General features: G+C 38.8%; 1 protein-coding gene across 1 annotated transcript in view; it reads left to right on the top strand.

Annotated features, from left to right (window-relative positions):
• LOC148351372 (ALK tyrosine kinase receptor-like) overlaps positions 1 to 14,348 on the top strand; it is a 569,914-nt gene that overhangs the window by 506,969 nt on the left and 48,597 nt on the right. The window contains 6 exon segments of the mRNA XM_088354005.1: positions 2,910 to 3,023; positions 8,283 to 8,469; positions 9,275 to 9,365; positions 9,476 to 9,540; positions 11,176 to 11,305; positions 13,989 to 14,086. Coding sequence (XP_088210131.1) covers positions 2,910 to 3,023; positions 8,283 to 8,469; positions 9,275 to 9,365; positions 9,476 to 9,540; positions 11,176 to 11,305; positions 13,989 to 14,086 — 685 coding nt within the window.

Consider the following 14,348-nt stretch of genomic DNA (forward strand, 5'->3'; position numbering starts at 1 on the left):
AATGTAATTATGTCTTCCAGGCTTAGCACTTAAGTGAATCTTTATCTCAGTAAATGTTTCAATGTCTTTATTTCTCATTAAAAAATTACACTGGGGATAATCACACTGTAGCAAATGGTGTTAAGAACAACTGTTGGCTGGATTAGTCATTTATCTCTGTAAAGGTATGTTTAAAAAAAACTCATGTAAAGGATTTAGGAAAAGGGATTCCTTAATGAAGTCTTGAATTGGACATTTTCTCATGATCCCAAGTGCTTGCCAAAAGAGGGGTGAATCATTATTAAAAATGTTTTTAATTTTAAACACACCTGAGTTGTCCCCAAACGGGTTTTTGCACAGTCAATCTGGGAAAAAAAATTGCTTTGCGACCCTGCGTTCCGTTAACAGACCTTTGTTATAATTTCAAATGTTACTTTTCCTTCTTTTTTTTACCATATTTTCAACTTTATTTCAGTTATAAAACTCTCGATAATTCATGTTTTACTAATTAGAAAGCAAAAAAAAAACACATTAAGATCTGCCAAATCCTTAAATCATTTTAAAAATATAATTAATTAATATCATGATAAAATAAGACTATATTGTTTACCAAAAAAATAGTTTTGTAACATATAGTAGATTTGGACGGAAAAATCAATAAAATGAGTAAAATTATCTGAAGATGTTTTTGCTTGTTTTAAAGGACATGTATGTTATTCTGTGCACTTTCACAATAAACTGCTTGAAATAATATATAATAATGTATATAATATATATAATATATGAAATATATCTTATGAAGGATCAAAGCTGCCATATGTAAAATAAATGTATGAGAAATAAATGCTATATAAATAAATGAATACATAAATGAATCACGCAACACCTAAATGACATAAATAAAAAATATTTATATGTTCTGTTATTCATTCTGTCATTTATTTATTTATTAGTTTATTTATTTCAGTATTTACTTTGACGTTCATTTTTGTGTTGTATTATGGCATGTATCTTGTAATGTAATTGGTCGTGTATTTTGTCACAACACAATGTTATCCGAATGAGGGGTTGGTTCAAACTAGTTAAGCTTTTCACTTATTGTTTGATAGGTGTAGTAGCAAGTTTCCTCACTGATCAACCAATATCTGGAGAGGTCAGGCAACATAAAACTTATTGCAAAATACACGATAATGTACACATCGAAATAGATACAGAAAAAAAGAAACCACAAATATATGAATACGTTGCATTGATCTCATTTATTTCGGTATTCGGGTTGAGGATGTATTTATGTGGTCTTTTATTTTTTGGCATTTTTTTATTACGTATGGCATGATCTGTACTCCATATTAGCTTACCTTTGATACAACGGCAATGCCAGTATTTGGCTAGGAACATTTCTCACCATGGGGGCAGCACGGCGAATGAGTATTTAGCGCGTCCACGGCACAGTTCTGATGTCAAGGGATCAATATCCAGCTTTACCAGCCTTACTGTGCGGAGTTTGCGTGTTCTCCCCGTGCTTGCGTGGGTTTCCTCCGTGCACACCAGTTTACTCCCACATTCCAAAAACATGCATGTCAGGTTAATTGGCCGGTCGAAACTATTTCTCGGTGTGGTTGTATAAGTGTGTGTGCCCTGTGACTGGCTGGCTGTGACGCTTCTTAGCAAAGCACCAACTGGTTTTCTGACATTATTTAGGAAGGTTTTCTCTTTTTTTTTTTTTTTTTTTTTAATACACAAAGCTCGTGGTCATAGAACTACACCTTTTGTTTTTGTAAAACAGCTTCACCCATGCCCAATAAAAGAGTTTTTGCATGGGTTAAGCTTGAATAAAGAGCCTCTCTGTGAAGCCAAAAATTGCCTCCTCGATTATGAATTGTTATCTGGATGATTACAGCACATGAATGCTGATCTTAAACCAAATGATATGTGACATGTCAACATTGTTGCAATCAATATAAAAGCTCTATTTTTATCCAAATAATCACTTAGCAACCTGTAGTTTGTCCGCACCGCTGATAGTTTGCAAATCTATATTTCGCAGCACAATATTGCACATCGTTAGGTCAGAAAACGTGGCAGCTTCAACACAGTAGGGAGATTTGTACCTCGCAGTAGAGTTGGGTTATACTGAGAATTTTAGTAACAAGCTAATCCAAATAAATATGTGGTAGTATTGATTGATACTGATCTGATACCGATACTCGTTTGCATGGAAATGTTATGATCATTGAATAATTGATCAATGAGAGTCATACCAAAAAATTCTATGTAATAAAAAAGCCGTTTTGGCTATGTTGCCATCATGTAAACGGATTTACATGTTTTTTGTTCAGGAACAGTTACATTTGTTGTGTTGCCACAGTAACAGATCACTTTACTGCCCAAATTATAAACCTGGCCTTGTCCTTTTCTGTCGTTGAAAAAAGTCCACACCGCCCTGCCTTTTCTGTTTGCCTCTGTCAATTCTACCTTCACGTAAGGGTGAGTGAATAGATTTAGCCCTTTCTTTTGTCTGGCAACCAGGATGCAGCAGCAGTCCAGGAAGCGAGAAGTGCTAAAAGTGTGCCTGTCAATCAGACAAATAGGTATAAATTTGGGGGACTGCGCTATCTACATATAGAAGCGGCACTTTGAGGGAATTTGTGGAGAGGTGAAGTATCGATCCCAGGACAATAAATTGACCCGACCCAAGTTTTTGCTTAGTATCAATAATATCGATTTTTAGATCAATCCACCTACCCCTACCTCGCAGATCCTCCTATCAAGGCATCGAGAAATTGATATGCTGCATGGCCCCTCAAGCGCTGTTGTGTCATCTCCTTGGCGTGGTTAATTAAGGAGAGGAACAGAGAGGCGACTGGAATGTTAATAGTTCTTTGTGGAAGGTAACAAGCGTAACACTGTTTTCTTCTCTTGTGGTGCAGAGGTGTCCCTTCTGCCCCCTCAGCCATCTCTCTCACATCTGGCGCTCGGGCTGTCAGTCGGGACCTCAGCGCTCATTGCCGCCCTGCTGTTGGCCGTGTCAGGAGTCATGATAAGTAAGTAAGAATAAAAATGAAGCATTATTCCATGAGATGTATTTTAATGTGCTTAGATTGTTTGTTTTCCCGTTTTGTAGTGGTTTTTGACGTACATACTTGCCTGGATTTAGAATTATGAAATACAAACCAGAAATCAGGTTGTTGGTTTGTATGCACACAAAACAAAATGGACGCAAGGGGGCGTAAGATGACGGGAGTCACCAAACCAGGCGCTATCCTGTTTGAAAACCGGGGGTATTATAAATTATATTGTATTAAACATACTGTTTCAGTGTCATTTTATAACATTTTTGGTTAGTGGTGTGCCGCAAACTTTTTCCAATGCAAAAAATATGCCCTTGCTCAAAAAAGGTTGAAAAACACTGCCAGAGCCTACTGCTAGAGACCACTTGAGACCGCTCAATACCCGTGACCACTCACAGACATCAGCTCAGTCCAGTTTGCCTGTGCGCCTTCCCCAGGCACCCGTTTTAGATCCCTCGGTTCTACGTGAAGAGTACGCATGTTCTCAGCAAGTTGCATAACCTGAGTTAAAGAAGAGAACCATCCAAAATCATCCATGTGGCTCTCAAGGACCAGAGGGCCCAGGTCTGCGGTAAGGTGTCTAAAAATAAAGAGAACGATGACCGGAACAAGAAATAACAGACAAAGCAGGAGATAATAGAAAAACACTCATGAAGTGCTTGTGTGAGTGACCAAGCCAAGGCCTACAATCAAAAAGCAGCGAGTGCCGATCACAAAGTGCAGAAGAATTTATGCAGCGCTTTGCTACAAAGATTTCCGTGGGTGTTTATGTTCCTGTTGCAAAAAACACTAAAAAAAGGACAAGCTGGTGTCTACAAAAGGAGATTAGAGAGGTACTAACCAGTGGGAGGAAGTGGCAACTGGTTGTGCGACAGCTCTCACATTTGTCTTATGCATTTTCGTAACATTTTGAAAAGGAGGCAGCGATAAAGCTGCTTGGATAAGTTTCTTTTCAAAAGACCTGTAGAAATTTATAGCGTTACGAGTCCACCTAAAAGGGCAAAAGAAAGTGACGAATGAAATCAAACAGACAAAACAAAAAAAAAATTGTGCTGTAAACATTTTTTTGTGATTACGTTTGTTTAAAGTGACAGTAACTTTTCTTTTCAGTGTACAGTAAATGCTAACATCATTCATTCCTACCGCTAGATCAAAATCACTCGCTTGCAATTCATGCTACGAACATGATCCTGGAATGAATGAAGCCCGTATGTAGAGTTACCACTGTCTTAAAAACTATGAAATACAATACTGAAATGAGGAGGTCGGCTTAAAACGTAAATGGACACAAGGGGGCATATGACAGGCAGAGCCACCAAAGTCAGGGGCCATTCTTATTAGGTTTGAGAGGGACCACATCTCATTTTATCATAAGCGTGTTTTATTGCATTATTTTGCCCATAATAATGAAGAAAGTTAGAGATACACTGACTGGTTAGCCTGGAAGATGGGCAGAGGTTGACAAACAAACTTAATTTGTTGCGATGGGTGAAAAGGTTATAAAGTAAGTTGTATTTTCATTCTCAAGGAATAAACTCAATTTTTTTCTTGTTCATATAGTACATAATAACACAAACAATGGTATTCCACCCTTATTTTGATTTGCACCTTTTTCACCTCGTTTGCTTTTAATTTTAGACAAAATTAAAAAGCACTGCTTGCATGCTACTTTGTGTCATTATCAAACTATAATGATGTCAGCGGTGAATCTTATTGTAATTATCTATTAATTTACTTATTCATTTATTTTTAAATCTCCTTTTAAACTACAGTAATGGTGCTTTTCAATCAATTGCAAAGTCCATTGAAGGGCAGGTATCTCTTACTTGCAGAAATTCATTGAGGCAGGGCCTGGTAACAGAATCTATATTGCATGCTTTTAAAATTTAGCATAGCCTAAGATAAATTCTGATGTTGGCTAATCTGGACTGAAAGGCAGACTTACACACAACAAACCGATGGAGCTGCCCAAATTTTATTAATCAAAGACCAAAGTCACCTGTATTGTGCAGAACACAAACATACTTATTGAAGTCACTGCTAATATTTGCAAATTGCAGTATTCTTTGTCACAGTAAAGATAAAAATAATTAAAAACGGTCTTGATTAGGGGACGCTATTGATCCAACGTATAGGCTCACACAAGTAGACCAACTGTTTAGCCCCTAATTGGTGGCTATACGTCAAAGTGGACGCTTGTGTAATATTTCTAGTGAGTCCTACATGTCAGCCTTTGTCTGCAAGTTTTCCGGACGATTGATTATGTCAAATCGGCAACAGTAATAAATCACTCACTTATTGTGTGGGTGGCTTCAATGAATAGGTACACAAAGAGAGAAACTGAAGTGAGGCAGGCGAAATTTACCCAGAGTGGCACTCAATTTGTCCCATTTCCTGTTGTGCATTGACTTCCCGGCCAGTTCTAATAGATATTTTGATCCAAAAGACAGGCTTTAAAGTTTTGAAGGTAAGCAGACAACACCCTTATTTTTTTATGAAAGTTATATAAGGTTAGAAATGACAGAATCTTTAGCAGTAATATGCCCAAAGCATGAAACTGGATAGTATTCGTAAAGCAGCAATATATCGTCTATATTCATGTTAGTTTCCCCTGTACACAAAGTCAATAACACATCTCAAAAAATCATCAAGTGCTCCCTCAGACATTGCTGCACCTAAGTCAACAACATTATTAAGGATCCCTCTCACTGCCCACCTTCTTGACCTGCAGACACTACAGGTCCCTTAAAACAGTTTTTCTTAACTTTTTTTGAGCCAAGGCACACTTACTTTCAGTTGAAAAAAATCTTAAGGCACTTTGAAATGGTTAAAATTAAGTCCTGCCACCAGATTCATATTGTTGTTGATGTTATCGTATTGCTTGAATTTACATTTTTTTTCTTTTGTCTTTTTGTGCTTACTGTGGTCTGTCTGTCTATCTATCTATCTATCTATCTATCTATCTATCTATCTATCTATCTATCTATCTATCTATCTATCTATCTATCTATCTATCTACCGTGGTCATATCCCTCGAGAGGGGTGACCGACAGCAAGACAACACATACAAAAATCAAGAAAATAAAATAAAATTCAAAAAAAAGAAAAATAAAAAGGGAAAAAGTAGCAAAAAAAAACACACACAAATTGTTTTGGACCATTGCCAACCCAAATGCTTAAACACCCAAATAAGTTAAGCACCTCGACATCCAAGTTGGTCATGCTTTCCTCCCTCCAGATGAAACAGGACACAAGAAAGCGACCATGTCACTCGGGTCAGGGTGACACAACACACTCTTCTGTTCAACAGCAGGGCTCGACAGCTTTCACTGGTTTACCCCAGCCGCATCATACGGGTGCCCTGCCCATCCCTTAGAATATGTCCAAACATCCCACTATTCTTTTACAACACCTCTCCACTCATTCCTATCACCAACACTGAAGGTAATTATTTTTTTGGGCTAATAATTTAGCTGTAACTTGGAATTAAACCTGTTTTTCAAGTTTTACTATTTTTCTATTTATTTTTTAGAAAAAAATAAAAAAACAATATGTATGTATTATATAGCGCCTCCTAATGGTAAAAAAATAATTCATTTAAAAAAGAAACTTGATTTTAATTAGAGGCAAAAATACATAAACTATCATTTAAACATGGATATTTTTACTCGTAGGGTGAGAATTTTGTATTTATTTTACTGGACACGAAGCTAATCTGGAGAACGCTGACTATTGCTGTAATGGATTTGTTGTAATGTCATTTGAAATTTCAGTGATCAAGGGGTTAGAAGTTGGTGCTCTCACCGCTGCCATCCATGTTTTATTCGTGTGAGCAAATGTGATCAGCAATTTTGTCGACTGATCATTATTGATTGTTCAAATGTGGTAATATACTACTGTAAAACCTTGGTATAACGCGCATCAAAAATGCGTGTATACAAAAATAAATAAGGTATAAGAAAAAAATAAGGCAAACTTTTTTTTTTGCGCGGACTGGTACCAAATGACCCACGGCCCAGTACCGGTCTGCGGACCAGTGGTTGCCGACCTCAGACTTTGTATTCTGCCTTGTGCTTCGTAGAATTAGTTTTCCGTTGCACTTCACGATGCAGTGACATCTAGTTATCAGATATTACGATGTTCCATAAAGTATTTTATGACATGTTTATCCTGGAGTGCCAGTTCTATTCTATTCTATTTGATCCTATTTTACATGGCTACACGCATTGCACTTAGAGCCTCCATCTTCTCCGGAGACATCTTTTTTCCACCCACATGCACAAGGTTATGCAGCATTTGGCCAGGTTCCTCTTGGACAGCACTTAATATATTGTCAGAACAAGAAGACCTTACAGGGAGTGCACACATTCAATGGCCCAGTAGCTCTCCAACCATTATCGGCAGACAACATGCAGTCATAAGGCCATCTCCTTCATATGTGCACCCACGCTCCCTCTTGTCGTTGGAGTAGAGAACACGCATTAACGTACTCCGACTGCTGCCTATGTTCATTGGCAAGGAAGGGGGGTTAGCACGACCTCTGTGCGCCAATGAGATGTAGTAATGACGGATGGCAGCTTAGCCAGAAACTGACAACTCTTCCACAGTAATCAGCACTTGTTGAATAGCTCACATTCCAAAACGTCAACATTAACTGTTCTCATGTGGACTTCTTAACACAGGCCAGGGCTGTGTCTTCCTTTTTTGAACTGCTTTATGTCTATCTGTGTGGATTAGTTGTTTTTATGAACTTGTTGTGATTATGTAACTGTTCTGAATAGGTTGACATTATGTCTGCATTTGCAATGTCTTAAATATTCTCGATGCAGACAGCTTTCAAGTAGGGGAAAAAAATATAAATTTCTTAAGAGTTTCACTTTGTGTCCAAGTAATAAATGTCAACATTTATGATTGCAACTGCGATTTTTCCAGTCTATGATAGGTTTAATGTTTAGTAGGAACTCGAATTTTGTCCTTTTAAACCACTCACAGTGATTAGGCACAGGCCTATGATAGATGGACACACCTGTGCCTAGTTCAAAACGCCATTTGTGACCCTTTGCTTGAGGGAGGTATGTCAGACACTAACCATGGTATTGTCTAACGAACACTTACAACCTAAGATGGCGCTCTTAAATGCGACTTTATTTTTCTCTATATACATTCTGAAATACCGTTTTCAATATATACGATGGATGAAAAGGCTTGTTTTGATATGTTTTCCCTCCTTAGTGTACAGGCGTAAACACACAGAGTTGCAGTCGATCCAGTTGGAGCTACAGAGTCCAGATTGCAAGATCAGTAAACTGAGGGCATCCACCATCATGACAGACTATAATCCCAACTACTGCTTTGCTGGCAAAACGGCATCGGTCAACGACCTCAAAGAAGTGCCGCGACGCAACATCTCACTCACCAGGTGAATAACAACATCTTATGTTCATGAACAAATTATCTTTATTGTTGTTATACAATAGGTTAGTTCTGAGGTCATGGGTTCAAATCCAGCTACCAACCTTCCTGTGCGGAGTTTGCATTTTCTCCCCGTGCTTGCATGAGTTTCCTCCAAGTTTGCTCCCACATTACAAAAACATGCATTTCAGGTTAATTGGCCGGTCCAAATTGTCCCTAGGTGTGAATGACCGGGCGAATTGTCCGTCCCTATGTGCCCTGCGACTGGCTGGCAAACAGTTCAGGGTGTCCCCTGCCCACTGCCCGAAGATGGCTGGGATGGGCTCCAGTACCCCCGCGACCCTACTGAGGATAAGTGGTGCAGATAATGGATGGATGGATAGTGCATGTATCATCTACTTATCATTTTTATATCTTGCACTGCAAGTTGTGTAGGCGGGATGACAGAATTGTTAAAAAGTTGAATATGATGTTGTATCCTGAGGATATTTTACTCGTGTTTTTAATCCGTCAGTGGTTACAAACCAAATTTACCAAATTTCCTTTTGACTAAAGCCATAAAAGAGACATAATTTGCCAGATTGCAGTGAATCAATGTTTCAAATACATTATTTTTTCCCTTTGCAATTAGTCTAAAATATAGTGGATTTATTAAAAAAAATCATAACCTTCTGATAGAAATGATCTGAAGACTCACTTCTTATTTTTGACAGAAATTTAGGGCAGACCGGATTAAATCATCAAACGGGCCGTATCTGGCCTCTATGTTGGATACGACTGCTATGAAAAAATGATGTGCTGCTTCTTTCCAGGGGCCTGGGTCATGGTGCTTTTGGTGAAGTCTATGAAGGGCTGGCAGTGGGAATATCAGGCGAACAGAGTCCTCTCCATGTAGCAGTAAAGGTGACCTCTAAGAATCATTTTTGTTCTATTATCTTCCTTTTATTTATCTTTGACTTTTAATTAAAGTAGTCATTTTTACTGAGTAAATGTATTTTTGTTTGAAAAACTAGACTCTTCCTGAGGTGTGCTCAGAACAAGATGAATTGGACTTCCTTATGGAGGCTCTAATCATCAGGTATTAGAAAATGTCATCCGTTCTCACAAATACAGGGAGTGCAGAATTATTAGGCAAATGAGTATTTTGACCACATCATCCTCTTTATGCATGTTGTCTTACTCCAAGCTGTATAGGCTCGAAAGCCTACTACCAATTAAGCATATCAGGTGATGTGCATATCTGTAATGAGAAGGGGTGTGGTCTAATGACATCAACACCCTATATCAGGTGTGCATAATTATTAGGCAACTTCCTTTCCTTTGGCAAAATGGGTCAGAAGAGGGACTCTGAAAAGTCAAAAATAGTGAGATATCTTGCAGAGGGATGCAGCACTCTTAAAATTGCCAAGCTTCTGAAGCGTGATCATCAAACAATCAAGCGTTACATTCAAAATAGTCAACAGGGTCGCAAGAAGCGTGTAGAAAAACCAAGGCGCAAAATAACTGCCCGTGAACTGAGAAAAGTCAAGCGTACAACTGCCAAGATGCCACTTGCCACCAGTTTTGCCATATTTCAGAGCTGCAACATCACTGGAGTGCCCAAAAGCACAAGGTGTGCAATACTCAGAGACATGGCCAAGGTAAGAAAGGCTGAAAAACGACCACCACTGAACAAGACACACAAGCTGAAACGTCAAGACTGGGCCAAGAAAAATCTCAAGACGGATTTTTCTAAGGTTTTATGGACTGATGAAATGAGAGTGAGTCTTGATGGGCCAGATGGATGGGCCCGTGGCTGGATCGGTAAAGGGCAGAGAGCTCCAGTCCGCCTCAGACGCCAGCAAGGTGGAGGTGGGGTACTGGTATGGGCTGGTATCATCAAAGATGAGCTTGTGGGGCCTTTTCGGGTTGAGGATGGACTCAAGCTCAACTCCCAGTCCTACTGCCAGTTTCTGGAAGACACCTTCTTCAAGCAGTGGTACAGGAAGAAGTCCGCATCCTTCAAGAAAAACATGATTTTCATGCAGGACAACGCTCCATCACACGCATCCAAGTACTCCACAGCGTGGCTGGCAAGAAAGGGTCTAAAAGAAGAAAAACTAATGACATGGCCTCCTTGTTCACCTGATCTGAACCCCATAGAGAACCTGTGGTCCCTCATCAAATGTGAGATTTACAAGGAGGGAAAACAGTACACCTCTCTGAACAGTGTCTGGGAGGCTGTGGTTGCTGCTGCACGCAATGTTGATCGTGAACAGATCAAAGCACTGACAGAATCCATGGATGGCAGGCTTTTGAGTGTCCTTGCAAAGAAAGGTGGCTATATTGGTCACTGATTTGTTTTTGTTTTGTTTTTGAATGTCAGAAATGTATATTTGTGAATGTTGAGCTGTTATATTGGTTTCCCTGATGAAAATAAATAATTGAAATGGGTATACATTTGTTTTTTGTTAAGTTGCCTAATAATTATGCACAGTAATAGTCACCTGCACACACAGATATCCTCCTAAAATAGCTAAAACTAAAAAAGCCACACTCCAACTTCCAAAATATTCAGCTTTGATATTAATGAGACTTTTGGGTTCATTAAGAACATGGTTGTTGTTCAATAATAAAATTAATCCTCAAAAATACAACTTGCCTAATAATTCTGCACTCCCTGTATTGGTTCACGCAACATCGGGTAATTGTTTATATTTGTTTGCTTTTGCAGTAAATTCAGCCACCAGAACATTGTACGCTGTGTAGGGGTCAGTCTGCAGGCGATGCCCAGGTTCATACTGCTGGAGTTGATGACTGGAGGAGATCTCAAGACCTTCCTCAGAGAGATGAGACCTCGAGTGGTGAGAATTCTATCTGCTCTGCATTTTTCGTGTTGATAATATTCCTACAGGCACAGTCAGTCAGATGTCAAAGCTTATGGACAAAGAGGCCCAACTCCTCATGTTCAGTGTAAACAACTGTCAAAACAGGGCACATTTCCATGTAAATGTATAAATGTTCTACATAAAAACATTTTATTCAGAACAAAGTTTATACAAGTTTACTTTTGTTTAAAAAATCTCTGTAGCATTCTTCATCAAGTTTCATGTACACAGATCCCATAACAGCCCGGGGAAAGACAAACTGTGGTGTGTCTCGGGCAAGTACAGCATGTCAGTGCCCATCCCTCTTAAGGCAGTTTTTTAGGGGTTGGGGTTTCCTCCCTTACATTAAGCAATTAGTTCTGGTTTTCATGGTTACCATTAGCAAGGGAAAGCCTCCTGATCTGACTGATATACAGTACCTTTATCTGGTCACCGTTGTTTTTGGGTCTAAAGCGTCATCCTGTTCATCATAGATGAGCTGGTTCTCGTCATAGACAAGCAGCGTCGTGTGACAATACTGATACTAGATCCTGAATCGCTGGGGAAAAACTATGTTGTGGGAATTGTATTACGTCCTTACTTGGCATGTGGGACGTAATAAAGGCTCAAACGGTCTTTGTCCAGTAAAGGACTTACCCGTTTAATATGAATAAATAGCTAAATCGACAAAAAAAATAATTAAATGGTTCCTTTAAAATAAATCATTTGAAATAATTAGATAATTATTAAACTAATTTAAAAAATACATAAACAGATAATTCAATAAAATGTTCCAATAAAAATACATAAATAGCTAAATAAAAAGCTGTGAAATCAAGACATACACACCGAGCGATTGTCCAGTAAAAACACTCTATTTGGTCTTATTAAGAAGTTATAGGGGGGTGGATGCTGAAAAACGACACGACAGGAGTTAAGCTTCTTTTAAATAGGCCCGCGTAGATAGGCAACATTAAGAATAAGGTTTACATTAGATTATAAAAATTATTAATAACGATTCTATGAAACAACATTTGTATGTTTTCCATGTGGTCTACAAAAATCTTAAACTGCAGTAGTTTAAAAAAGGGAAGAAAGATGACATATTGGATATCAGCACATTTTGCAAAACCCTGGAAGATTCCGGGTGGTACATTTCTCAAAGATCCTGTCATTAACCGTCGAACTTAATAAACAGTAACTGAAATGAATAAAAGGAGAACTTTCCAAAGGGTCATTTGTGATGGGCAGGAGTGGTGGCACCACCATTTGTCTATCCATACACACCTATAGTTTTTTTGTACCTAGCTACATCCAAATGAATCTGTGCTGGCACACAGCAATTTCAATTAACTACAAAACTAGGCACTAAATGCAGCCCACAAAAGGTTAAAATGTCTGAGCCTCTAATAATAAACGGGTCGAAAGAGTGCTTTGACCCAAAACTTCATTTTCTACGATGCCCGGTGACTAAGATATCCACAAATTGACAGCTCAGTCCAGCTAGACGCCAGTATTTCCATATCGATGTCACTGAGTAGAACTGAGAAATAATCAATCATATATTATTTTTCAAACTACTTTGTTAGACAGCGATACCTCAAGATACAAGTTTGATTTGTTCCTGGATCGTGCTTGTGTCTATAGGTGCTCGTATCTTGAGTTAATTTTCCTAAATTGAAATGAATTAAAACCAATTGGTTCGTTCCCGGCCTCCCAAAAACATTTAAAAAAGTTAACCCTAAATAGTTATGAAACACATAATTGCTGATCACTAAAACACATTCAAACAGTAATAAGATGAATAAGACGATCATAAAGGACTTTAAACCTCTAGTCTGCAGTGGTAACGTCTGGAAAAAAATGTTCTTGTATATCAGGCAAAATTTTTGCTCGAAAGAAATCTCATGTCTTGTAGTAGAGGTATCACTCGATTTATTTTTACATATTTTATGTGGTGACATTTTTTTAATGTGGGCAGCACGGTTGCGCAGTGGTTAGCGCATGTGCAGCACAGTTCATGTCTTGGGAACCTCCTGCGTGGGTTCAAATCCAGCTCCAGACTTCCTGTGCGGAATTTGTATGTTCTCCCCGTGCTTGCGTGGGTTTCCTCCGGGCACTCCGGTTTCCTCCCACATTCCAAAAACATGCATTTCAGGTGGATTGGCCGGTCCAAATTGTCCCTAGGTGTGACTGAGCGAGTGAGTTGTCTGTCCCCGTGTGCCCTGCGATTGGCTGGCAACCAGTTCAGGGTGTCCCCTGCCCACTGCCCGATGATTGCTGGGATGGGCTCCAGCACCCCCGCGACCCTACTGAGGGTAAGCGGTGTAGCTAATGAGATGAGATGAGATTTTTTTAATGTAACTGTAATGTTTGGGACTTTAAAACTTAATACATTTAGAGTTACTTTACGTGAAGGAGTAGTTTCTTATTACATACCCAAGGCATTTAGTTAGATTTCTAAGTAACATCAGGCCCTTTAAAGACAGCCATTATACTCACATGGCCCTGGGCAAAAGTGAGTGTTACCCCTGTACAACAGACCACATTCATAACTATTGTCTATTTGATGTGTGATGTACCAGAAAAAGAGCCAAATGGAATCTTTTTTTTAGATATATATTATTCAGTTTTGCAACTAACTGTATGAATGCTAATCTCTAGTCCGACTTTTCCTCAGGAGCAACCGTCCAGCCTGACCATGGTAGATCTTCTCAATGTAGCGCGAGACATCGCCAAAGGCTGCCAGTATCTGGAGGAGAACCAATTTATCCACAGGTACCCTCAATCCACCAATGTTAAACATGTAAATGCAGAGAATCTGTATAAAAAATATGACTTACAGATGAGTAAAATAAATCTGTATTTTTAAGAGATGCAGCAAATGGGAAAAGTAAACCACGATACATGTATGCGTACATCGTTAAGATGGAATACAAATGACGCAAACGATCCACTGAAATTGCAAAGGCAAGAATTTTTCTTTGATTTATTGAGGCAGCACCTGCTTAATAGGAACATTCCTGTGCATTTTGCCTCC

The sequence above is a fragment of the Urocampus carinirostris genome, chromosome 15, assembly GCF_059441175.1.
Source record: "Urocampus carinirostris isolate Australia breed hairy pipefish chromosome 15, RoL_Ucar_1.0, whole genome shotgun sequence".
In the NCBI taxonomy this organism is placed as follows: Eukaryota; Metazoa; Chordata; class Actinopteri; order Syngnathiformes; family Syngnathidae; genus Urocampus; species Urocampus carinirostris.